Below are 27,461 nucleotides of genomic sequence, written 5' to 3' on the forward strand. Positions count from 1 at the left end.
TATTCGCTTCAGGTTGGGGGGCTGTCTGTAGGCAAGGACTGACCTTTCTCCCAAGATTTGTGAGAGTGTTGGGTCATCCTTCAGGATAGGTTGTAGATCCTTAATAATGCGTTGGAGGGGTTTTAGTTGGGGGCTGACGGTGATGGCTCGTGGTGTTGTGTTGTTTTCTTTGTTAGGCCTGTCCTGTAGTAGGTGACTTCTGGGAACTCTTCTGGCTCTATCAATCTGTTTCTTCACTTCCGCAGGTGGGTATTGTAGTTGTAAGAATGCTTGATAGAGATCTTGTAGGTGTTTGTCTCTGTCTGAGGGGTTGGAGCAAATGCGGTTGTATCGTAGAGCTTGGCTGTAGACGATGGATCGTGTGGTGTGGTCAGGGTGAAAGCTGGAGGCATGTAGGTAGGAATAGCGGTCAGTAGGTTTCTGGTATAGGGTGGTGTTTATGTGACCGTCGTTTATTAGCACTGTAGTGTCCAGGAAGTGGATCTCTTGTGTGGACTGGACCAGGCTGAGGTTGATGGTGGGATGGAAATTGTTGAAATCGTGGTGGAATTCTTCAAGGGCTTCTTTTCCATGGGTCCAGATGATGAAGATGTGATCAATGTAGCGCAAGTAGAGTAGGGGCGTTAGAACAACGCTTCCTCAGCTCTCGTCCCCTAAGTCAGCCATAAAAATGTTGGCATACTGTGGGGCCATGCACGTACCCATAGCAGTGCTGCTGATCTGAAGGTATACATTGTCCCCAAATGTGAAATAGTTATGGGTAAGGACAAAGTCACAAAGTTCAGCCACCAGGTTTGCCGTGACATTATTGGGGATACTGTTCCTGACGGCTTGTAGTCCATCTTTGTGTGGAATGTTGGTGTAGAGGGCTTCTACATCCATAGTGGCCAGGGTGGTGTTTTCAGGAAGATCACCGATGGATTGTAGTTTCCTCAGGAAGTCAGTGGTGTCTCGAAGGTAGCTGGGAGTGCTGGTAGCTTAGGGCCTGAGGAGGGAGTCTACATAGCCAGACAATCCTGCTGTCAGGGTGCCAATGCCTGAGATGATGGGGCGCCCAGGATTTCCAGGTTTATGGATCTTGGGTAGTAGATAGAATATCCCAGGTCGGAGTTCCAAGGGTGTGTCTGTGCGGATTTGATCTTGTGCTTTTTCAGGGAGTTTCTTGAGCAAATGCTATAGTTTCTTTTGGTAACTCTCAGTGGGATCAGAGGGTAATGGCTTGTAGAAAGTGGTGTTGGAGAGCTGCCGAGCAGCCTCTTGTTCATATTCCGACCTATTCATGATGACAACAGCACCTCCTTTGTCAGCCTTTTTGATTATGATGTCAGAGTTGTTTCTGAGGCTGTGGATGGCACTGTGTTCCACACGGCTGACGCTATGGGGCAAGCGATGCTGCTTTTCCACAATTTCAGCCCGTGCACGTCGGCGGAAGCACTCTATGTAGAAGTCCAGTCTGCTGTTTCGACCTTCAGGAGGAGTCCACCTAGAATCTGCTGTTGTCATCATGAATAGGTCGGAATATGAACAAGAGGCTGCTCGGCAGCTCTCCAACACCACTTTCTACAAGCCATTACCCTCTGACCCCACTGAGTCAGTTAGATTGAGCACGAGTGAGGAGCTAGGCTCTGTCGGTCACAATCCGATGCTCCGAGGCTTTGCAGGACTGAACCCAGAGTTCCATGGCAAAACACCCCATCTTTATAGTTGTAAATTCCCATTTGAGTCCATGCATTCTGCAATGTCATCCTGTAATCATTAGTCCTTAAGTGGTGTTAATCTTGGGGTTTTCTGCTGTTATCATTTATTTGTTGTTTCGCCTTCGGGGGTGCCTGCCTCACCTCTGAGGTCATCAATGCTGCTAACGTGTTTAGCCTCGGATACAGTGGATATTTTCTGATTGTCTCCTAGTGTTTCCAAGTCTCTCACTTTTTCTTGACCATCTGGACATTTGTGATGGCTTTCGCACCTTATCTTTTCCTGATGCATGCATTCCTCATTTACGCAAACAGTCTCTCACAGAAATCTTCAAAGGTATACAGAATACATTGTAAGTTAAGTCTTGCTAAATCTTTTATAACTAAAACCATTCACATTGGGGCTTCAGGCCCTCAACATTTCTCTAATCTATTTATCATAGACACAATACAAAATCTTGTCTCTTACTAACTAAACTTTATAACAGGTCCTAATTGTACATATGGGAAACAGGATCCGAGTCTCAGACAGTCATTCCTTTCTGTTATTCAAAATGGGTGGCTGGCTGAATGAAATCAAAGTTTACATCAATTCTTATAGTACAATTCGAAAATTTAACCCTACATGCAGCCCTAACCCTCCTTGCCCCAAGAGCCTGCACCGAATAACTTGCTTTCCAAAATAAAAGCCGCTTACTGGGAACCTCCTCTGGTGTTTGTCCTTTCCTCAAGCACTGGCCACCGCGACTGGCTACCTTCCTCCTGGCTTGAGAACAGCTCCTGGCTGCATGCATCTAGGGATGCCAGGGTATCTTCCTCCTCCTCAGCACCCTCGCTCCTGCTTTTCTGCTCCTCCTCCTCCTTCTCCCTTGTTGGACTGTGCTCTGAAGTGTCCATGGTGGTACTCGGAGTGGAGGTGGGGTCACCCCCAAGTATCGTGTCCAGCTCTTTGTAAAATCGGCAGGTTGCAGGGGCCGCACCAGAGTGGCTGTTTGCCTACAGCTGGAGTGCAGCTGGCACTGGACAGCTTCCTCCCCCCAAATACTGATGAGGTCTAGCACCTCGCCATTGCTCCATACTGGGGATCGCCTGGCACATGGAGGTATGGTCACCTGGAAAGATTCGCTGAGAGCACTCCACACCTGGCTGAGCAAACAGGAAGGAGATTTTCAAAATTCCCAGATAATTTAAAGGGCGGGGCTGACGGTTGGTCACCTGAGGGCAGGGCAGTAGAGTTCAAAGTGATGACCAGAGTGGCTAGAACAGGCATTGTGGGACACTTCTGGAGGCCGATCAGAGTGCATTAACAGACCAGGGCATCCACACTGGTGCTGTGGCGGCGCATCATACGTTATTCCACTCGCCGAGGTGGAGTACCAGGAGTGCTCTAGCCACGGAGTCATTGCCAGTGTGGACGTGTCATGAGTTAGAGCGCATTAAAGCAGCCCAGTGTGCTCTAACTCGCAAATGTAGCCATGCCCTTAGAGATGTTCCAATAAGCTTCTTTCACAGACTAGACTTCTTCCTAGTCTGGGCCCGATCCTTTTCCCTTGGTACAGTTCTTGTTAGCTCCAGCTCAGGTGGTAACTCTGGGGATTTCTCATGACTGGCAGCCCACTTTGTTCTGTTCCACCCCCTTTTATATCTTTGGCACAAGGCGGGAATACTTTGGGTCTCTCTCTGGGTTCCCACCCCTTCTTCTAAATGGAGAAAAGCACCAGGTTAAAGATGGATTCCAGTTCAGGTGACATGATCACATGCCACTGTAAGACTTCAGTACCCACTTGCTGGCGCGCACACTTACAGGAAGGCTTACAAGTAAACAGAGCCATTTACAACCAATTGTCCTGGTTAATGGGAGCCATCAAGATTCCAAACCACCATTAATGGCCCACACTTTGCATAATTACAATAGGACCTCAGAGTTATATTTCTAGTTTCAGATATAGGAATGATACATTCATACAAATAGGATGACCACACTCTCAGTAGATTATAAGCTTTTTAGTGATACCTTACAAAGGTCCATCTAGCCCAGTATCCTGTCTTCTGACAGTGGCCAATGTCAGGTGCCCCAGAGGAAATGAACAGAACAGATAATCAAGTTATCTATCTCCTGTTGCCCATTCCCAGCTTCTGGCCAATGGAGGCTAGAGACACCATCCCTGCCCATCCTGGCAAATAGCCATTGATGGACCTATCCCCCATGAATTTATCTAGTTCTGTTTTGAACCCTGTTATAGTCTTCGCCTTCTCTACATCCTCTGGCAAGGAGTTCCACAGGCTGACTGTGGATTGTGTAGAAAAATACTTCCTTTTGTTTGCTTTAAACCTGGTGCCTATTAATTTCATTTGGTGACTTCTAGTTCTTGTTATGAGGAGTAAATAACACTTCCTTATTTACTTTCTCCATACCAGTCATGATTTAATAGACCTCTATCATATCCCTCCTTAGTCGTCTCTTTTCCAGGCTGAAAAGTCCCAATCTTATTAATCTCTCCTCATATGGCAGCCGTTCCATACCCCTAATAATTTTTGTTGCCCTTTTCTGAACCTTTTACAAGTCTAATATATCTTTTTTGAGATGGGGCAACCACATCTGCACGCAGTATTCAAGATGTTGGTGTACCATGGATTTATATATAGGCAATATGATATTTTCTGTCTTATTATCTATCCCTTTCTTAATGATACCCAACATTCTGTTTGCTTTTTTGACTGCCTCTGCACACTGAGTGGATATTTTCAGAGAACTATCCACATCAACTCCAAGATCTCTTTCTTGAGTGGTAACAGCTAATTTAGACCCCATCATTTTATATGTATAGATGGGATTGTTTTCCAGTGTGCATTACTTTGCGTTTATCAGCATTGAATTTCATCTGCCGTTTTGTTGCCCAGTCACCCAGTTTTGAGAGACCCTTTTGTAGCTCTTTGCAGTCTGCCTGGGTCTTAACTATCTTGAGTAGTTTTGTATCATCTGCAGATTTTGCCACGTCACTGTTTACCCCTTTTTCCAGATCATTTATGAATAATTTAAATAGGACTGGGCCCAGAATAGACCCCTGGGGGACATCACTATTTACCTCTCTCCATTCTGGAAACTGACCATTTATTCTTATCCTTTGTTTCCTATCTTTTAACCAATTTTCCACTGATAGTACCAATAGGATAATGCTATGGTCTGTTTTGTCAATATGCAACCAATCTCAGAGTCAAAACCAGTGATCAGCAGAGCGCAGGCATCAAAGGTTAGGCAATGTGCCTCTGTGTAATTATGGAAATGCAGTTCATGTGAAGTCCCTCCAACTTTTCTCCTGTTGCAATGGAAGTTGTGTTTCAAGGCTACAACAGGCTGGTGAGAATACCTCCAACTGGAACCTGTTCAGGAAAGCACTTAAGTACATGCTTAACTTTAAGCACATACTTAGAGAAAAATATTTGATTAAATGCTTTCTTGAATTGGGCCCTCTGTGAGAATGTCCTTGATATAGTGGGCAAACTGTGGAGAATCTGTGTAAGAACTTCCTTGTGGAGAGGTAAGTGGAAAATGAAAAATAGATTAGAAAATGAATAATAGATTAGTGCTCAGCATGGGGGAAGTGGTTTTCCAAAGTTTTCTAAATCACCTTCAGAAGTCTCTCAGGTTACAAGCCGGGTACAGTGGTCAACTGCACAACATTATCAGGAAAGCCTTGCATAAACTAGGAGGAGCACACTGAGAGCAAGAGCATATTCAGGGAGAAAAAATTTCCTCTACGCTAAAGTAAGCAGTAAAAAACGTAGTATACATATCCGTAATCAATGCTGTATGAGAACAGTCAGAGAACTGACTGAGCTCCAGTTTCCCTTGATCTGTTTCAGAACAACTCCACCATGTATTCAAACAGATTTGTAATAAGGCAAGTCAAACTGCTCTTGCAGCATGCAAATGCATAAAAAGGGCCCCAAGTTCTTTAGCAGGTATAGTGTTCCTATAGCACGTAGCACTGCCATGCTGCTCTGCTCATCAAGATGAGAATAGAAAGATATGCTCCAGAAGATGAGCAGGCCTGGAAAAAATAGTAATAGCTTCCAGTTGGCTGGGTCACTTGTATTCAAAGATGATCAACCTGTTTTTCAAAGAACCTCTTTGGCGACTAGCAACAGAGATGGAAGACCCGCTCCAACACAAGGAACCCCTGTGCGTTTTGCCTATATAGTACAATTCTTGAATAGGAAAGGCAAAAAGGGAGAGGCTTCTCCAATAGTCATCTCATCCATGCTACTTTGGGCATAATCCATCCTGTGGAAGTTGTTCTCCCTCTGAGATTCTAAAAAAATCCAGATCTTTTAGCTTTCTTCAAGAAAACATGAATATGGGCACGAAGGAGAGTTCCTTGCAGTGGAAACTACTTCCAAACAGAAATGTGGCCATTCTTAGGCCTGTCTTCTCTGGTTAAATAAAGAAATTAGTTCAAGAAGTGTACTTCAAGATTTTTCAGCTTGTTTATTACTGACAGAAGTATTAAGTGTTTTCAGGACTCTCTACCAGATTTATGACTTTCTGATAAAGAGGTAAAGCATCTGTGCTAGTTACCTGCAAAGAAGCCAATTGAGTATTGGTGCATATTTTGCCAGGCACTACAGCTCAGATTTTCAAAAGTGACTACTAGTAACAAACATCCTGATTTTCAGAGGGTGGGTGCTCAGTACTTTATGAAAATCAGACACCGCAAAGATTCCCCCCCCCCGCCCCATAAGGCATCCAAAATCACTAGTTACTCTTGAAAAATGTAGTCATAGACTTTGAGTCCAAAGATGATGCAGAAAGTTGCTGAAAGCTACTTTGGAGTAAACATATGGTACTTGTAGGATTGTACAAATATTGTCTTTCCATCATCTAGGCGGGGTAGAACGTCTACAAACTCCCTTGTGAAGAATTCTGCGATAATGAGTTCCATCCTTATCTTCCCTTATGTCATCAAAATATCATATTATCCCTCAAAGTAATGGGAGGAGCATAATGTATGCATATGGATTAAGTGAAGGATCTTTAAGAGAAAAATAACAGGTACTACATTTCCTCTTCTTTGGTAGATTTGACTAATTCCCTCAGGGTACTGAGAATTTATGCATGTGATCCTCCTGCATTAATGGGAAAATGGAATCCATGAAGTGGGTGGAGTGCTAAAATGTCAGAAAACTGATTTTGCATATTTTCATAAAATCGCCTGAGAAGACCCACTTGCTCCAATAATGAGGCTTTTTTAATTAAATTGAACTATTTTTACGGATGTGGTAAAGCTAAGATGCTTTGATCGTGTTTGAGACTGACTATCAAATAGAAATATGCTTTGATTTGCTAAAATCAGTTGGTTGTAGAGCCAGTCATGCTCTCTCAGTACAGCTTTCATTGGTTTCAGTGTGGGCAAGAAAGTGAATTCTGCAAAATAGACCTTGGTTTTTTGTTTTGCTTTTAAGTAAGGATGAGCTCATATTTTCTGTCTCTCACAGGTGATCTGTAATGGAGCTTTCAGAGTTATAAAACCTTTCAGCAAAGGCATTGGTAGGATTATGTAACTTGTTAGACAATTTCTTTTTAAAAAAAGTGATTATCTCAAAACTTGTATTTCATACTTTTAGGAATGGCCTATAATGGTTTTAGAATTTTTCCAGGCAGTCCAGGCCTACAGTGTAATAAACCTAAATTAAATGGTATTTAAGCTTGAAACAAAAAAAAATTGATAATTTAAATGTTTTTTAAGTAGCAAAAGCATGACTTTTTATCTGGTTTTGCTAAATCAGAGTAACTTTTTAAATGATTTTATTAAAGTTTATTTGTTGGATTTCTCCCGTAGGCAGTTAAATGGTCTCTGTACCCCCAAAATGGAAGAAGTGCAGTACTTATTTTTTCCAAACGCAAATTAGTAATGGTCATCCCTGAATATCTTCCTTAATGGTACAATCTATTAGAATAAATCAGTGTTTTGTTAAATACAGGTAACTTTATAAGATGCTGTCTTTCGCTTTCCGTTCAGGAACTTGGTTCTTGCTTGCTTGTTTACTGTTCTTGCAAATACAGTTTGAAATGTTTGGTTTCAGAGTAACAGCCGTGTTAGTCTGTATTCGTAAAAAGAAAAAAGAAAAGGAGTACTTGTGGCACCTTAGAGACTAACCAGTTTATTTGAGCATGAGCTTTCGTGAGCTACAGCTCACTTCATCGGATGCATAGCATATCGTGGAAACTGCAGAAGATATTATATACACACAGAGACCATGAAACAAAACTTCCTCCCACCCCACTGTCCTGCTGCTAACAGCTTATCTAAAGTGATCATCAAGGAAGGCCATTTCCAGCACAAATCCAGGTTTTCTCACCTCCCCCCCCCTTCCCCCCCCCCCCCCCCCCGCACACAGACACACATACAAACTCACTCTCCTGCTGGTAATAGCCCATCCCTCTTTGAAACCTCTCTTTATAATGCGCATGATAATCAAGGTGGGTCATTTCCAGCACTAATCCAGGTTTTCTCACCACTTCCCCCCCCCCCACACACAAACTCACTCTCCTGCTGGCAATAGCTCATCTTACAATGTGCACAGCAATAATCCAAGTTTAACCAGAACGTCTTGGGGGGAGGGGGGGGGGGGTTGTAGGAAAAAAACAAGGGGAGATAGGCTACCTTGCATAATGACTTAGCCACTCCCAGTCTCTATTCAAGCCCAAATTAATAGTATCCAATTTGCAAATGAATTCCAATTCAGCAGTTTCTCGCTGGAGTCTGGATTTGAAGTTTTTTTGCTTTAAGATAGCGACCCTCATGTCTGTGATTGCGTGACCAGAGAGATTGAAGTGTTCTCCGACTGGTTTATGAATGTTATAATTCTTAACATCTGATTTGTGTCCATTTATTCTTTTACGTAGAGACTGTCCAGTTTGACCAATGTACATGGCAGAGGGGCATTGCTGGCACATGATGGCATATATCACATTGGTGGATGTGCAGGTGAACGAGCCTCTGATAGTGTGGCTGATGTTGTTAGGCCCTGTGATGGTGTTCCCTGAATAGATATGTGGGCACAGTTGGCAACGGGCTTTGTTGCAAGGATAGGTTCCTGGGTTAGTGGTTCTGTTGTGTGGTATGTGGTTGTTGGTGAGTATTCGCTTCAGGTTGGGGGGCTGTCTGTAGGCAAGGACTGACCTTTCTCCCAAGATTTGTGAGAGTGTTGGGTCATCCTTCAGGATAGGTTGTAGATCCTTAATAATGCGTTGGAGGGGTTTTAGTTGGGGGCTGACGGTGACGGCTAGTGGCGTTCTGTTATTTTCTTTGTTAGGCCTGTCCTGTAGTAGGTGACTTCTGGGAACTCTTCTGGCTCTATCAATCTGTTTCTTCACTTCCGCAGGTGGGTATTGTAGTTGTAAGAATGCTTGATAGAGATCTTGTAGGTGTTTGTCTCTGTCTGAGGGGTTGGAGCAAATGCGGTTGTATCGCAGAGCTTGGCTGTAGACGATGGATCGTGTGGTGTGGTCAGGGTGAAAGCTGGAGGCATGTAGGTAGGAATAGCGGTCAGTAGGTTTCCGGTATAGGGTGGTGTTGATGTGACCATCGTTTATTAGCACTGTAGTGTCCAGGAAGTGGATCTCTTGTGTGGACTGGACCAGGCTGAGGTTGATGGTGGGATGGAAATTGTTGAAATCATGGTGGAATTCCTCAAGGGCTTCTTTTCCATGGGTCCAGATGATGAAGATGTCATCAATATAGCGCAAGTAAAGTAGGGGCGTTAGGGGACGAGAGCTGAGGAAGCGTTGTTCTAAATCAGCCATAAAAATGTTGGCATACTGTGGGGCCATGCGGGTACCCATAGCAGTGCCGCTGATCTGAAGGTATACATTGTCCCCAAATGTAAAATAGTTATGGGTAAGGACAAAGTCACAAAGTTCAGCCACCAGGTTAGCCGTGACATTATCGGGGATAGTGTTCTTGATGGCTTGTAGTCCATCTTTGTGTGGAATGTTGGTGTAGAGGGCTTCTACATCATAATCAAAAAGGCTGACAAAGGAGGTGCTGTTGTCATCATGAATAGGTCGGAATATGAACAAGAGGCTGCTCGGCAGCTCTCCAACACCACTTTCTACAAGCCATTACCCTCTGATCCCACTGAGAGTTACCAAAAGCATCTACAGCATTTGCTCAAGAAACTTCCTGAAAAAGCACAAGATCAAATCCGCACAGACACACCCCTGGAACCCCGACCTGGGATATTCTATCTACTACCCAAGATCCATAAACCTGGAAATCCTGGGCGCCCCATCATCTCAGGCATTGGCACCCTGACAGCAGGATTGTCGGGCTATGTAGACTCACTCCTCAGGCCCTACGCTACCAGCACTCCCAGCTACCTTCGAGACACCACTGACTTCCTGAGGAAACTACAATCCATTGGTGATCTTCCTGATAACACCATCCTGGCCACTATGGATGTAGATCATCTGGACCCATGGAAAAGAAGCCCTTGAGGAATTCCACCATGATTTCAACAATTTCCATCCCACCATCAACCTCAGCCTGGTCCAGTCCACACAAGAGATCCACTTCCTGGACACTACAGTGCTAATAAACGATGGTCACATCAACACCACCCTATACCGGAAACCTACTGACCGCTATTCCTACCTACATGCCTCCAGCTTTCTCCCTGACCACACCACACGATCCATCGTCTACAGCCAAGCTCTGCGATACAACCGCATTTGCTCCAACCCCTCAGACAGAGACAAACACCTACAAGATCTCTATCAAGCATTCTTACAACTACAATACCCACCTGCGGAAGTGAAGAAACAGATTGATAAGGCCAGAAGAGTTCCCAGAAGTCACCTACTACAGGACAGGCCTAACAAAGAAAATAACAGAACGCCACTAGCCGTCACCTTCAGCCCCCAACTAAAACCCCTCCAACGCATTATTAAGGATCTACAACCTATCCTGAAGGATGACCCAACACTCTCACAAATCTTGGGAGAAAGGTCAGTCCTTGCCTACAGACAGCCCCCCAACCTGAAGCGAATACTCACCAACAACCACATACCACACAACAGAACCACTAACCCAGGAACCTATCCTTGCAACAAAGCCCGTTGCCAACTGTGCCCACATATCTATTCAGGAAACACCATCACAGGGCCTAACAACATCAGCCACACTATCAGAGGCTCGTTCACCTGCACATCCACCAATGTGATATATGCCATCATGTGCCAGCAATGCCCCTCTGCCATGTACATTGGTCAAACTGGACAGTCTCTACGTAAAAGAATAAATGGACACAAATCAGATGTTAAGAATTATAACATTCATAAACCAGTCGGAGAACACTTCAATCTCTCTGGTCACGCAATCACAGACATGAGGGTCGCTATCTTAAGGCAAAAAAACTTCAAATCCAGACTCCAGCGAGAAACTGCTGAATTGGAATTCATTTGCAAATTGGATACTATTAATTTGGGCTTGAATAGAGACTGGGAGTGGCTAAGTCATTATGCAAGGTAGCCTATCTCCCCTTGTTTTTTTCCTACAACCCCCCCCCCCCTCCCCCCAAGACGTTCTGGTTAAACTTGGATTATTGCTGTGCACATTGTAAGATGAGCTATTGCCAGCAGGAGAGTGAGTTTGTGTGTGTGGTTTTTGGAGGGGTGTGTGTGTGTGTGGGGGGGGGTGGCGGTGGTGAGAGAACCTGGATTAGTGCTGGAAATGACCCACCTTGATTATCATGCGCATTATAAAGAGAAGTTTCAAAGAGGGATGGGCTATTACCAGCAGGAGAGTGAGTTTGTATGTGTGTCTGTGGGGGGGGGGGGCGGGGGGAAGGGTGAGAGAACCTGGATTTGTGCTGGAAATGGCCCTCCCTTGATGATCACTTTAGATAAGCTGTTAGGAGCAGGACAGTGGGGTGGGAGGAAGTTTTGTTTCATGGTCTCTGTGTGTATATAATGTCTTCTGCAGTTTCCACAATATGGTATGCATCCGATGAAGTGAGCTGTAGCTCACGAAAGCTCATGCTCAAATAAACTGGTTAGTCTCTAAGGTGCCACAAGTACTCCTTTTCTTTTTTCTTTTTACAGTTTGAAATATCTCTCTAAAACCCTTCAGAGTAACTCTGCACTAAAAAATTTAAATTTGTAAATAATGTCTGTTACATTTTAAGCTTCGACTGTTTGTTTTGTTGGCATTTGAATTTAAAGCCTATTTTAGTTTTTAAGTATTGTGATTAACTGAATATTTAATGTATATCTTCTAAAATAAGCATGTAACTTGACTAGGAATTTGTAAACCTGACACTGTTAATCTATGGAAGTAATGTAGCACTGAAACTTGTATAACCTAAAGTGATGATGTGGTTGTAAAGAGAAATCTGAGTAATTGTTTTTGGAAAACGCTGTCATTAAATTCCCTCCACCAAACAGGTGAATAATTTAAAGGTGGTTTTTTTTTTCCTTTCCTTCCTTTCTCAGAACATGTTATATGATCATGCTCTTGCCTTTTCAGCTCAAGCTGACTTAGTTTGCAAATTATCTTTCTGTGCAATGAAAAAGGTCTGGTTCTGTTTAGCCAGTTTCTTCCTTTTTCTGAAGAGCAGAAAAGCAGTCCAGCTGCTGTTGATATTTTAGTTTGTCTCTCCCGGTATTTAGCCTGTGTCTGTTTCTGCACTGTGGTTCTGGATATCCTTGGCAGATAGAGTGAATAGAATTACGTAAGTCCTTGTTTGTCTTTGGCCAGGCAGAGCTTGGTGGTGGGTTGTTTCTGGGTGCTCCTGAATACATTGTAGATGAGTAGATACTGTGATGGGACCAGATAATTTTAGTTAATAGGCTGACACTCTATTTTTTTTTCCTCTTCGGTATAAAAGACTATTCCTGTCTTTATTTTGTCTAGTAAGAAAACCTGGCTTAAAGCCCACAAAACAATCCATGTACAATAGCTAATACAAATAGATGCTAGTTTGGGCCAGACACTTTTTTTAAAACATTATATATTAATTCAGGGTGTTTTGCAATTAGATGGATAGGGCTTTTCCCAAAATTTGAAAAGGAGGGAGCAGAAGATTGTGGTCTATATACCTCCATGAGAGAAGTGCAGAATTTGTTGTTTTGTTTTTTTCCTACAGTAGTTTATAAGATATTTTGGTTTGGGTTTTCTTTGAGTTAAAGGTGGGGATAAAATACCAAGTGTGCTGGATTTGTCACCCTTCAAGGCTTCATGGGAGAACCCTGGATGGAGAGTGTGGATTCTTAAGCATAAAGGGAACTAAAGTAGTTTTAGGTAGAGTATTTGAAGCAAATTTCTCTCTTCCTTTTTTGGCTTTATGTACAGAAGGACTGAGTCTTGTGCTATTTTGAGTGTAATAACTACTCAGCGAATACTTAAAGATATCTCTTTTAACAAGATTTCTTTGATGACATCATCTGACCTAGTGTTGTGAAAACATGCTTTTGCTGCTTGTTTTCTGTCTTACTGTATTTGATTGAAATACACTGTTGCTATTTAAGGACTGACTTACACTGAAAAAGAAAAATATATTGCATTCTTCTTGCAAAGATTATTCAGAGACACTGATGGAATGGGTTAGCCAACTAGTACATTCTTTTATCTTAATTTGAAATGCCTCAATTTTTTTCTAACTAGTAAGGCAATTTTAGAAATGTTCTACTTCAGCACAAATTTGAAATTCTTTGCATGGATGGAAGTTGACAGCTCTATTAGTGGAGGAATGTTGATGATTTTTTTTGAAGAGAGGTAACTAACCAGAGTATGTTTAAAATGTATCTGATTTACTGGTGACTTGAGTTTGAAATTCATTGTATAGTTGCTCCAGATAAGCAAAAAGTCACATTGTTTAGACAACAGCACTACAAACACTAAAATTTTAAAAACTAGTTCTGATATTGGGTTACTCTCTTTCTTCATTCTGTAGAGGGAGTATTTGATTATTGGGAACAGTTGCAGAGAAGTCAACTGAAATAAATTCATGTTGGCAACTCCATAGTTAAGCAATCTTCACAGGGAAAATGAAATGGCTTTTTATGTCTGTCACTGCTTTGTGGTGTACAAAGATTCTTTGAAGTAGTGGTGGAGACATTTAGAACTTTTTTTGGTTTTGTCTTTCAGCTTAGGAATGGTCTTATAAATTTTGACCATGTATTAAGGTAGGATAGTAAGCCAGAGGGTAGTTTTAAATGTTGGTGAATTTGGTAAGAAAACTTGCATCTACTAGAGTTATACAGGGATATGCTGCCTTTCACATCATGTATTTTGTCAAAGACTTGGTGTGAGAGTATAAAAATCGTAAAACTATGTCCAGAAGAACCTCAGAGTTACAAACACCTTGGGAATAGAGGTTGTTCATAACTCTGAAATGTCGTAATTCTGAACAAATCATTGATGGTTCTTTCAAAAGTGTACAACTGAACATTGACTTCAAAGCTGTTTTAAATTTTACCACGCAGAAGAAAAATGCTGCTTTTAACAATCTTAATGTAAATGAAACAAGCACAGAAACAGTTCCTTACCTTGTCAAATCTTTTTTTTTAAATTTTCCCTTTTATTTTTTAGTGGTTTACATTTAACACAGTTTTGTACTGTATTTGTGTTTTTTATTTTGTTTTTTGTCTCTGCTGCTGCCTGAGGCATACTTCAGGTTCCAAGTGACCTGTGTGGTGTACCAGTCAGTTCGTAACTGGTGTACATAACTCTGAGGTTCTACTGTATTGTAGGGTGAGGACATAGCCAGTTTTAGAAGGCAGTTAAACTATTCAACTTACTTTAACCAAATTAAGGGAAAGGGGAAGTTATTGATCGCTATTCACTATATTGCGTGGATTACAGCTGACCAGCTGAATACAAACTTAAGCACTACAGTATCGAAAGAATATAAATAAAATGAAAAGACTGTAAAGCAGTGGCTCTCAACCTTTCCAGACAAGACTCCTGAAAGTAATTTGTCTTGAGTACCCCCAAGTTTCACCTTATTTAAAATCGAGTTGTGTACAGAATCAGGCAAAAAACACAAAAGTGTCACAGCACACGATTACTAAAAAATGGCTTGCTTTTATCATTTTTACCATATAATTATAAAATAAATCAATTGGAATAGAAGTATTGTACTTACATTTTAGTATATAGAGCAGTATAAACAAGTTATTTTCTGAATGAAATTTTAGTTTGTACTGACTTTGCTAGTGCTTTTTATGTAGCCTGTTATAAACCTAGGCAAGTATCTAGATGAGTTGATTAACCACCCCCTGGAAGATCTCTGCATACGTGTACCCCTGGTTGAGTACCACTGCTGTAAAGGATAGCTTTTAGGAGTGCAAAGGAGTACTACTGTAATGAGAGAGAGGTTTTGGAGGCAGTGGGTTATGAAGAACTGAGGAAACCATACAGCTTAGAAAAACTGGCTATGAGATAGAATTTAACTATGTACATACTTAAAAGGTTACTGAAAGTGGGAGAGAAACTGTTCTCATTGTTGATAAAACTGGAAATAACTGGTTGAAACCAAAATAAACCAACTTAAAGATGGCCTGCACACTTGTCAAGGTTCTTCCCTACTCTGAACTCTAGGGTACAGATGTGGGGACCTGCATGAAAGACCCCCTCAGCTTATTCTTTCCAGCTTAGGTTAAAAACTTCCTCAAGGTACAAACTTTGCCTTGTCCTTGAACCTATGCTTCCACCACCAAGCGCGTTAAACAAAGAACAGGGAAAGAGCCCATATGGAGATGTCTTTCCCCCTCAAGCCCTACACCCTCTTTCCTGGGGAAGGCTTGATTAAAAATCCTCACCAATTTGCATAGGTGAACACAGACCCAAACCCTTGGATCTTAAGAACAATGAAAAAGCAATGAGAATCTTAGAAGAAGAATTTTAATTAAAGAAAAAGTAAAATAATCACCTCTGTAAAATCAGGATGGTAAATACCTTACAGGGTAATCCGATTCAAAACACAGAGAATCCCTCTAGGCAAAACCTTAAGTTACAAAAAGACACAAAAACAGGAATATACATTCCATCCAGTGCAGCCTATTTTACTAGCCATTAAACAAAAGGAAATCTAACGCATTTCTAGCTAGATTACTTACTAGCTTTTTACAGGAGTTCTGAGCTGCATTCCTGATCTGTTCCCGGCAAAAGCATCACACAGGGACAGACCCTTTGTCCATGTCTCTTCCCCCCCCCCAGCTTTGAAAGTATTTTGTCTCCTCATTTTGGTCAGGTGCCAGCGAGGTTATTTTAGCTTCTTAACCCTTTACAGGTGAAAGGGTTTTGCCTCTGGCCAGGAGGGATTGTATAGCACTGTATACAGAAAGGTGGTAACCCTTCCCTTTATATTTATGACAACAGCAATGAAAAATGTGTGCCTCTTTTGTTGCTTTATGATGTAAGTGTTTGGGAGGGAGTTTAACCTTAGAAATATCAGAAACATGAAGCTTTGTGATAGTTTTGCTAAAGGTCTCCTTGGAAAAGTAGAAATCTTCAGTTGAAGGGGCTGGGGTTTTTGAATTCTGAAAGTGAGCTTTTACCCAAATCTGTCAGGAGTTTGAGTTAAATAGTTAACAAACAAAGTTTTAGAAAGTTACGACAGTCTTCCCAGTTCACCTGCTAAATTTTCATTTTCATTTTGTGATGTTATCCCACTAGTTCCTAAGCTTAGTCCTCCACCCAAACTGCGAAGACAAGCCATGGTATTTCTGATATTAAACAGAAATCTATTTTAAAAAAAACCTAATGGACCGGAAAAAACCCCAATCTTATTCAGCTGCCTTTTGTAGATTACAAAGAAGCAGTAAGGGCATGCACACCTTTATTTAAAAAAAAAAAAAAAAAAAAAAAGATGGACTTCACACATTCCTGACAATTCTGGTTCTCTAATGTATGTACTCTAATCTCTAACTTTTGTCAAATATTTTAGCAGCGTGCCTGTTTTCTGTTATGCTGGCTGGCTGCTATGGGGTGAACGCAGTGAAGAAACACTATGTAGCAGCTTTGTTTTCAAGGTATCATGTGACTACTCTTTGGTTAAGAGGAGAGAGTAGACCGAGAACAAGTTTGTTCAGCAAACTGATGATAGAAAATAGTGTAAAATGACCAGCCAATGAGACATTCACTCAAGTACTTATCAATCCCCTATGATCACGTGACTCTGAAACTCTGGTTCAGATAAAGGAAAAAAGTAGGAGATGAAACCTGTTAAATCTACTATGTCTACTGTGGGGGTGTCTCTGAAGAAACAATTGAACAAGGATTTAGACAAATCCCTAGTTGTTAGTAGGCAGTGGAGTGGAGAAGGGAAGCCCCTTACTTCAAGGTTGGACACTTGTAAACAGTAATGAATGATAAAGGCTAACTTAAAAGAGCCTAATCTCATCTCAGGATATAACTGACCAATTTCAAAATTGGAGCAGAGTATTGACTTTGACGAGTGACTTGAGTCTTGCTGAAGAGGCTGATGGCATTATAGAAGGACTTAGGAGGTGAACTAATAAAGATATATCGGAAATTGGCATTGGGAAATATGGTGAGAAGGCACAGCAATACTCAGAAAAACATGGTACTACTTGCAAGTGCTTTTTGGTAAAATTCTATCCATTATCAAAACATTTTCTGATTCTTGCATGACATATATAACAAAATAGAAACTGTCTTTGGACAGGTCTACACTTCCAGCACTGCATTTACGCCACTGTAGCACTTAAGTGAGGACACTACTCTGCTGACAGAAGAGCTTCTCTTGTCAGCATAGTTAATCCACCTCTGCGAGAGGCGGTAGCTATATTGATGGGAGAAGCTCTCCCATAGACATAGCGCTGTTTACACTGGGGCTTAGGGAGGTATAACTGCATCAATCAGGAGTGTGGATTTTTCACATGCCTGAGTTGTTATACTGATGTAAGTGTATAGTGTGGACCCAGCCTTTGGTTACTGACTGAGGTTTAACAGTGTCATAGAAATACTGGTGGGCTACTTACAACAGTATTTGGTTGTATAGAGGGTACAACTCTCTACCTCACAGAAAGAGCTCCTTTATGTGCAGCTGCAGTGGGCTGGAGCCTCAAATTTATAAGAACTGTACAAACCAGAGGCTGATGTGAAAGACTGAAACTTCAAGCCAGGTCCTGGGACAGAATCCTGATGGGAATCCAGCTCAGTTGCTCCTTGTAGTGGCTGAGTGACATGAGGGCTTGGTTTCGCACAAAGGTTTGTTTCAGGATGTTGCTGGACAGAGGGAGGAATGCTCCATCATTCATCTGCCTCTGGCTGATTGGCCTAGTTTTATATCTGATAAATGTTTGGACAGTTTTTCTTTAAGTGCTGTATAAAGGCATTCCATGTATTAAAGATGGACTAAATATAATGGTAGATGTTGAAATCCTCTGAAAGTATTATAGAAGTGCAAAGCAGTTTACAAACTCCAATTACTTAAGTCGGGTGTCGGCAACCTTCGGCATGTGGCCCATCAAGGTAATCCGCTGGCGGGCCGCTAGACATTTTGTTTGCTTTGACCATTCACAGGCACAGCCCCCCTGCAGCTCCCAGTGGCTGTGGTTTGCTGTCCCTAGCCAATGAGAGCTGCAGAAAGTGACATCCCTGCAGCCCGCACCACTGCCCGCAGCTCCCATTGGCCAGAAACAGCGAACCGCGGCCACTGGGAGCTGCGGGGGGCTGTGCCTGCGGACAGTCAACATAAACAAAAGGTCTCGCCAGCGGATTACCCTGATGGGCCATGTGCCAAAGGTTGCAGACTCCTGACTTAAGGCTCTGGCTACACTGCGCAGCTTTTAGTGACATGGCTGTGCCACTAAAAGTTGCACAATTGTAGTTGCTGTTTGTCAGCAGGAGAGAGCCCCTGCTTACAAAGCGCTGTTCTCACCAGCGCTTTTAGTCGGTAAAAGTTTTGTAATTCGGGGGTGTGTGTGTTTTAACGTCCCTGAATGACAAAAGTTTTTCCGACGAAGTGCCAGTGTAGATGTACCCTAAGCTCACAACACTCCTGAAAACGGAAAATATTGTCCCCTCTTTTTATATGGAGAAACTGGAACAATGAGACATTGACTTGTACAGGTCATACACAATCTGTTGCAGAGCTGGGAATAGAACCCAGATCTCTTGGCTAAGTCTCATTAAATTAGCTTGATGAAGAGTGTTTGCGACAGTGTTGTATCTGTGTTGGTCCCAGGATATTAGAGACTGGAAGAACAGCTCTGTGTAAGCTAGCGAGCTTGGCTCTTTCACCAACAGAAGTTGGTTCAATAAAAGATATTACCTCACCCACCTTGTCTCCTTCATGAAGAATAGCCATTTTGCTAAAACACCAGTGTAAGTTAGTATTTTAAAGTAATACTTAAGTACAATATTTTAAATAAATCCACTTGTTCATTAAGTGTGGCTGGATTATTCATACTACTGTATAAATGTTGTATTAAACTAATGTAGTTTATCTTGCTTCATAACCTAAGCAGTGTTCCCAGCTGACATTTTGCAAGGCCATTATGGAAGGAGTAAACCTGGCTTCTGGGAATTGGAGTACCTGGTATTGTTCTTTAGCAACCCTGTTTAGTGGAACAAAGGAGTAGCAATGACAGCTCTGCAGGGACCACTCTTCACTGGAGGGAATGTTGCTACTAAGTGGCGTTCGTTCGTTGTGGGGGACTGTCTGCAAGAATGAGTGAGAGAGTGCATGCATCCGATGAAGGGAGCTGTAGCTCACAAAAGCTTAGCCTCAAATAAATTTTAGTCTCTAAGGTGCCACAAGTACTTCTTTTCTTTTTGCGGATACAGACTAACACGGCTGCTACTCTGAAACCTAAAGGATGTCCCTATCCCTATGGGGGGGAGGGGGAATTGGAGGAACTGGGCATCTGTGAACCTATCATACACTTTTATTACAGATAGCCCATGTATGGATTTTACAGTAAGATCACAAGGTGGCTAAATGTTGCTAGTTAAAGTAATAAGGCTTTTAAGTTGTGTATTCAGTCACCAGTTGCCAATAGGAAATAATCTTTCCAAACATTTTTACTTAATAGATGTAGTTGGGTTATCTCATACTTGAACAGTCTGTAAACTGCTCAGTTAACTAACTAACAAGTAATTAAACCCTACTTGGAATAATAGTACATTGAGGTTTTACATTTAATTTTGTAAACATCCAATAGATTATCATTAAATAGATGGTAATTGCTGGGTTATGAAAATTGAATGTTGTAAAGAATCAGTTACATGTAACTAACTAAATACTCCAAATTTAATTTCTTTATTTGTAATCTACTAGTATCAGTGGAAACGAAAGTATAATCCAAACTTGTTTTGGCCTAGGACTTTAAGGATCTATTTCCAAAAGCATGTTGAAGCCATTAGACAAGAAAAATGACAGCAGAGCCTGCTGTTTTGTAATTCACAGCTTTGTTGGTTTTAAATGTACTTCTGTATTCTAATTCCATATTAAAAGAATATTATCGGATAACTCAATTATCTACAAATACAACAGAACTCAAGTTCAACTTGAAAAGAAAACCTTAACTGCTTTGCATACTTCAGTACATACTGTATTGGAGTTCCTAGAATTTGGAATGGTCTTTGTAAGTCATCTTGCATTAATGCAAAATTATGACTGATATTTTTAAACGCTCAACGGTCAGGAAATTCAAACGTATACTATTTTGCCTCACTCTAGCTGATAAAATTATATCTAAAATACACTGCTAAAATTATTTCATCATGGTATCTAAAAGCACAGTACTGTATGTACAATGTGGTTCTTAAGATGCTATAGAAACATACCTCTGAATTTCCTCAATTTTACGTTTGCAATATTCTGATAGAAATTTTAGTCATAACTTTTTTCCTTTTGATTTCTTTATTTTTAAGATAGTTAAAACTAGACTTTTCCTCCTTTCATGCAGGCTGTGTGAGTAGTGTGGGGAGAGGTGCTGAAACTATGCTCTAGGAATGCTGACATCTTCATCACCGCATTTACTTACCACCTCTTAATTTAAAAAATGATGCGTTCGCTGGTGAACTGAAGAAGGAAGCTTTTCTGTTTTCTTCCTCTGGTGTCATTCTCCATCAAATGAGAGTTTATGGGCTTCTGTAAATCCTATGCCTGGTCCAAAAACACAAGTTGCGCTGGTTAAACTAACATGAGTGCAAAACCAGACCATGCCCTGCAAATGAGGGAAATCCATTTTTTGAGACCGTAAAGAAGTATTAAAATCCCAATCAAGATATTCAGAATTTATACATAAGAAACTGAAGAAGGCAGTTAATGTTTTCAAAGTTTATGTATTGGATTCTCAGCAAAATAATGCTCTAAAAGTTCTTTCAATGTTGTAAGAACCCAAGTACTAGCATGGATAACAAAACTAACAGTGTCTTGTTTAATAGTGCACATCTCTAGCTATGCCTATCCTATTGTATGAAAACCTATACTGTGGTATGTAAATATTTGTCTCTAGGTTTCTTTGGTCCTTAATCATCTAAATACTTTAGTATATAGGTAAATTGAAAGCTTATAGTACAGTTTCTTTACACATCATAATAGCACAAGATTTTTCTTTAACATACTAGGCAGCTACACAGTTTCACTCCGAGAATATTTTTTATAATCTCCTTTATCCAAAATTACTGGCACACTGGGATATGGCATTCAAAGAATCTATTCCAGGGAAAACAAAGTGTTTACATTCTTGCTATGTTTATACACTCCTCCGCTTCTTGCATGGAAGAATTTTTAGTAGCTTGGAGAGACTTTTTTATTTTTGGGGGGCTGGAAGACTTGTAGAAATCAGATTTTCTGTCCTTAATTGTCTTAAACAGCAAAACAGCCCCTTCACTCCACCCCCCCCCCCAAATTGCCCTGTAAGTATATTGCTCTCATTCTTTATGTCTGATAGTTCTGTTAATGTATTTTGAACTAGTAAAATAGTCCTGTTTATGAAAAAGTGAGACTTTATATTTATTTTTATCAGGTTCAAGCCATTTTTTCCATTTCAAGTAATGTCACCTGAGGAATATGAAGATCGGGATCTCAACATACAAGATTTTCCATTGACAGAAGGCCGACTTAAAATTACCTTAATAGAATGTACAAGGTATGTCCTGTCCTTTGCCCTGTCACTCTTTCTGGACTTAGTGGTTTTCAAGTACGTGATATTATTGCTAAGGCTGTTTTGATACAAGAACACTGCAACTTCACTCTCCTAGTTGAACTCGTACTATAATATAGCTTTTTTTTAAAATTAAAAATTCTCTCTCAATGATCAATTGAAACATGGAAAACGCACTCTAAGCTGTTTAGATGATTCTGTGGGTGTATGTAGATGTGTGTATCTATGTATAATGATTTTCTTCCTCTTTCCTTTTGGTTGCTTAAGTGTTAATCTGCTCCTACTGCTTATTTCCCCCCTGCCCCCCATCAAGTAAGAATTCATGGGTTCATAAGCTTATTGGTGATTTCATAATTTAGTTGCTCTGGAAGTGATTTTAACATTGAAAACAAAAAGGAATAACAAAATCAAAAGTCCAAAGCAAGTAAAACTTGTTTTTGTGAAAATGTCCTTAAATTCATAAAATTTAAGGCTGGATGGGATTATTAAATGATCTAGTCTGACCTCCTATATTTCACCCAGTTCCCCGCTATTGAACCCAGTAACTTCTGTGTTTCACTAAAACATTCACCAGCTCACTGCTGCAGCAATGTGCTGGCTATCAAACTTAGATATAAATCTGTAGTTCTTGCTACCTGCCCAAGCCATATGAAAGAAGACTAAAGCATAACTTGTTTTTTGGGAAAATATGTTTTAGCCAGGCATCTAGGCTTAATTTGAAGACATCAAGAGATGAAGAATCTGCCACTTCCCTTGGTAGTTTTTTCCAGTGGTTAATTACCCTCATTGTTAGAAATTTGCACCAGATTTCTCCTTTGAATTTGTCTGGCTTCAGCTTCCAGACATTGATTCTTGTTATGCCTTTTTCTGCTAGGTTAAATAATTAAATAATATTTTAGTATCTGGTATTTTATCCACATGAAGGTATTTATATGCTGTGATCAAGACAGTTCTCAATCTTGTTTTTCATAAACTAAACAGGTTAATATCTTTAAGTCTCTCCTCCCCATAAGGCATTTTCTCCAGTTTTCAAATCAATTTTGTGGCTCTCTCATACCTTCTCCAGTTTTTCAACATCCTTCTTCAAATGTGGGCACTGGATACAGTATTCCAGTATTGGTCTCACTGATATCGTATACAGAGGTAAAATCACCTTTCTACTCTCACTACTCTCCTGTTTGTTCATCCAAGGCTGATATTAGTCCTTTTTGCCACTGACTGCATCTCACTGGGAACTCATGTTGAGTTGCTTGTTCAGTATGGCCCCATGATCCTTTTCAGAGTCACTGCTTTCTGGGAGACAGTCTCCAGTTCTCTAGTTATGATCTCATTCTTTGTTCCTTGATGTGTAACTTTGCATTTGGCTGCATAAAAATGCATTTTGTTTGAATGGGCCCAGTTTACCAAGCAATCCAGATTGCTCTGCATATCTGCTGTGTCCACGTTGTTGTTTATCAATCTGCCAATCTTTGTGTCATCAGCAAATTTTATCAGCAGTGATTTTCATATTTACTTCCAGATTGGTGATGAAAATGTTGAAAAGCATTCGGCATAATATGGATCCCTCTGGAACCCCACTAGAAACACCCCCATTCAATGACAATTCCCCAGTTTGAGATCCGTCAGTTAGCCAGTTGATATTGTATCATGCTAATTTTCAAATCAGAATATTGTGCCTTACAAAATGCCTTCTTACATCTACTCAATTACATTTATCAACCAAATTTATAATCTCATTGGAATGAAATCAGATTTGTTTGACAAGGCCTATTTTCCACAAAGTAGGTTGACTGGCTCTGGCATTAATTGTATTCTTGTCCTTTAATTCTTAATCAGTTAAATCCCATATCAACTGTTCCATTATTTTGCCTGGGATTGATATCAGGCTAACAGGCCTATATTTACCTGGGTCATCCCCCTTGCCCTTTTTAAATATTGGTGCAACATTAGCACTCTTCCAGTCACTGGAATTTTCCTGGTATTTCAAGGTTTGTTAAAAATTAATATCCGTGGGCCAGCGATCGCCTCACCCCACATTCTTAGCACTCTTGGCTTCAAGTTAGTCAGGCCTGCTGATTTTTAAAATGATTATCCCTAATAGATGCGGTTTAACATCCTCCATAGTGACTAATGGACTAGAAAGTACTTCCTCATCCTTATGTGATATCAGTACATCATCTTGTTCCTTTCTAAAACCAGAACAGAAATATTTATTGAACACTTCTTTTGCCTGTTCTGCACCACTGTTAATACCTTTACTATCTCCATCTAATAATGGGCCTATACCATTGCGAAAATTTCTCTTGTTCCTTATATACTTAAATTCCTTTTTATCATCTTTAGTCCTGCCAGCTATAGATTTTTCCCCTTATGTTCTTAGCTCCCCTTATCAATTTTCTACAATTCATAATTTCTAATTTATATTGATTTCTGTTTGTTACTTTTTTATTTCTAATTTATGCCTTCAGTTCACCACAGAATTAGGATGGTTTTTTACCCACAGTTGTCTTCATTCTGGATTGTGAAATTTGTGCCTTTTTGGCCACCTAGAAACTCCTCCTGAACTCACAATTTTCATTCACATTTTTCATCTGAAGTTTTCCTTCCAATCAATTGTGCTTATAATTTCCTCAGTTTGGGAAATTAGCCCTTTTGAAGCACAACCTATGTGTATCTTGCTTCCGACAGTGTCCAATGCCAGATGCTTCAGAAGGAATGAACAGAACAGGTAATCATCAAGTGATCCCTCTCGTGTTGCCTAGTTGTAGTTTGTGGTAAGCAGAGGCTAGGGACATTCTGAGCATGGAATTCCGAGTTGCATCCTTGATCATCCTGCCTATCCTCCATGAATTTATCTAGGTTGTTTTTTGAACGCTATTTTGGCCTTCACAGCAACCCCTGGCAATGAGTTTCACAGGTTAACTGTGTGTTGTGTGAAGAAGTACTTTCTTCTGTTCGTTTTAAACCTGCTGCTCAGTAATTTCATTTGGTGACTTCCTAGTTTTTGTCTTTAAGAGAGTGAGTAAATAATGCTTCCTTCTTCACTTTCTCCACACCAGTCAAGATTTTATAGGCTTCTATCGTATTCCTTCTCTTTTCCAAGATGAAAAGTCCCAGTATTTTTAATTTCTCTTCATATGGAAGCTGTTCCTTACCTCAAATCATTTTTGTTGCCCTTCTCTACCTTTTCCAATTCTAATATCTTTTTTGAGATGGAGTGACCAGATCTTCACACAGTATTAAAGACGTGGATGTACCATAGATTTATATAGCAGCATTATGATTTTTTTCTGTCTTAGTATCTATCTCTTTTCTAATTGTTCCTAACATTGTTAGCTTTTTTTTTTTTTGACTGCTGCTGCATATTGAGTGGATGTTTCCAGAGAACTATCCAAAATGGCTCCAAGATCTTTCTTGAGTGGTAACAGCTAATTTAGACTCCATCATATTATATGTATAGTTGGGACTGTTTTCCAATGTGCATTACTTTACATTTACCAACACTGAATTTCATCTGCCATTTTGTTGCCTAGTCACCCAGTTTTGTGAGATTCCCTTTGTAACTCTTTGCAGTCTACTTTGTACTTTACTATCTTGAGTAATTTTGTATCTACAAGTTTTGCCACCTCATTGTTTACCCCTTTTTCCAGATCATTTATGAATATGTTGAACATCACTGGTCCCAGTACAGACCCCTGGGGGACACCATTATTTACCTGTCTCCATTGTGAAAACTGACTGACTGTTCCTATCCTTTGTTTCCTATCTTTTAACCAGTTACAGATCCATGAAACAACTTTCCCTCTTATCCTATGACTGCTTACTTTGTTTAAGAGCCTTTGGTGAGGGACCTTGTCAAAGGCTTTCTGAGAGTGCAAGTGCACTATCCACTGAATCACCCTTGTCCACATGTTTGTTGACCCCCTCAAATAATTCTAATGGATTGGTGAGGCATGATTTCCCTTTACAGAAGTCATGTTGACTCTTCCCCAACAAATTGTGTTAATCTGTGTGTTTTATAATTCTGTTCTTTACTATAGTTTCAAGCACTTTGCCTGGTACTGAAGTTAGGCTTACCAGCCTGTAATTGCTGGGATTGCCCCTAGAGCCTTTTTTAAAAACTGGCGTCCCATTAGCTATCATTCAGTCATCTGGTACAGAAGCTGATTTAAAGGATTGATTACATACCACAGTTGTGCAATTTTATATTTAAGTTCCTTCAGAACTCTTGGGTGAATACCATCTGGACCTGGTGACTTATTACTGTTTAGTTTATCAATTTGTTCCAAAACCTCCTCTAGTGACACCTCAATCTGGGACAGTTCCTCAGACTTGTCACCTAAAAAGAATGGCTCAGATTTGGGAATTTTCCTTATGTCCTCTGCAGTGAAGACTGGTAAAGAGTTCATTTAGTTTCTCCGCAATGGCCTTCTCTTCCTTGAGTGCTCCTTTAGCACCTTGATCATCCAGTGACCTCACTGATCAGAAGCAGAAAGGCTGCTAAACAATGAACTTTAAATTTTATTTTTGCTATCAGTTTTTGAGTCTTTGGCTAGTTGCTCTTCAAATTCTGTTTTGGCTGTCCTAATTATACTTTTACATTTGATTTGCCAGCGTTTACGCTCTTTTCTGTTTTTCTCATTAGGATTTAACTTCCAGTTTTTAAATAATGCCTTGTTGCCTTTAACCGCTTCTTTTACTTTGTTTAGCCATGGTGGCACATTTTTGGTCCTCTAACTGTGTTTTTTAATTTGGGGTATACAGTTAATTTGAGCCTCTATACGGTGTTTTTAAAAAGTTTCCATCCAGCTTGCCGACATTTCACTTTTGGGACTGTACTTTTTAATTTCTGTTGAACTAGCTTCCTCACTTTTGTGTAGTTCGCTTTTCTGAAGTTAAATGCTACTGTAGTGGGCTTCTCCCCTGCTCCCTCCAGAGATCTTAAATTTAATTTATATTATGGCTGCCGCTAGTAAGCGGTCCAGCTATATTCACCTCTTGGACCAGATCTTGTGCTGCACTTAGGACTAAATCAAGAATTGCTTCTCTCCTTTGGGTTCCAGGACTAGCTGATCCAAGAATTAGTCATGTATTGTGCTGTCAAGGTTCCTTCCCCACTCTGAACTCTAGGGTATAGATGTGGGGACCTGCATGAAAGACCCGCTAAGCTTATTCTTTCCAGCTTAGGTTAAAAACTTTCCTCAAGGTACAAACTTTGCCTTGTCCTTGAACCCTATGCTTCCACCACTTGGAGACGTCTTTCTCCCCCCCCCCCCCAAAAAAAAAAAATATCCCCCCAAGTCCTACACTCCCTTTTCTGGGGAAGGCTTGATAAAAATCCTCGCCAGTTTGCATAGGTGAACACAGACCCAAACCCTTGGATCTTAAGAACAATGAAAAAGCAATCTTCTTAGAAGAAGAATTTTAATTTAAAGAAAAAGTAAAAGAATCACCTCTGTAAAATCAGGATGGTAAATACCTTACAGGGTAATCCGATTCAAAACACAGAGAATCCCTCTAGGCAAAACCTTAAGTTACAAAAAGACACAAAAACAGGAATATACGTTCCATCCAGCACAGCTTATTTTGCCAGCTATTAAACAAAAGGAAGTCTAACACAT

The 27,461-nt window shown here is 40.6% G+C and overlaps 1 protein-coding gene across 1 annotated transcript in view; it reads left to right on the forward strand.

Annotated features, from left to right (window-relative positions):
* Positions 1 to 27,461, forward strand: part of PDZD8 (PDZ domain containing 8) — a 146,676-nt gene that overhangs the window by 17,721 nt on the left and 101,494 nt on the right. Inside the window, exon 2 of the mRNA XM_074959265.1 lies at positions 21,703 to 21,825. Within this exon, the coding sequence (XP_074815366.1) occupies positions 21,703 to 21,825 (123 nt within the window). The remainder of the gene's footprint in view (positions 1 to 21,702; positions 21,826 to 27,461) is intronic.

This window comes from Natator depressus, chromosome 7 (genome assembly GCF_965152275.1).
Source record: "Natator depressus isolate rNatDep1 chromosome 7, rNatDep2.hap1, whole genome shotgun sequence".
NCBI classification, from domain to species: domain Eukaryota; kingdom Metazoa; phylum Chordata; order Testudines; family Cheloniidae; genus Natator; species Natator depressus.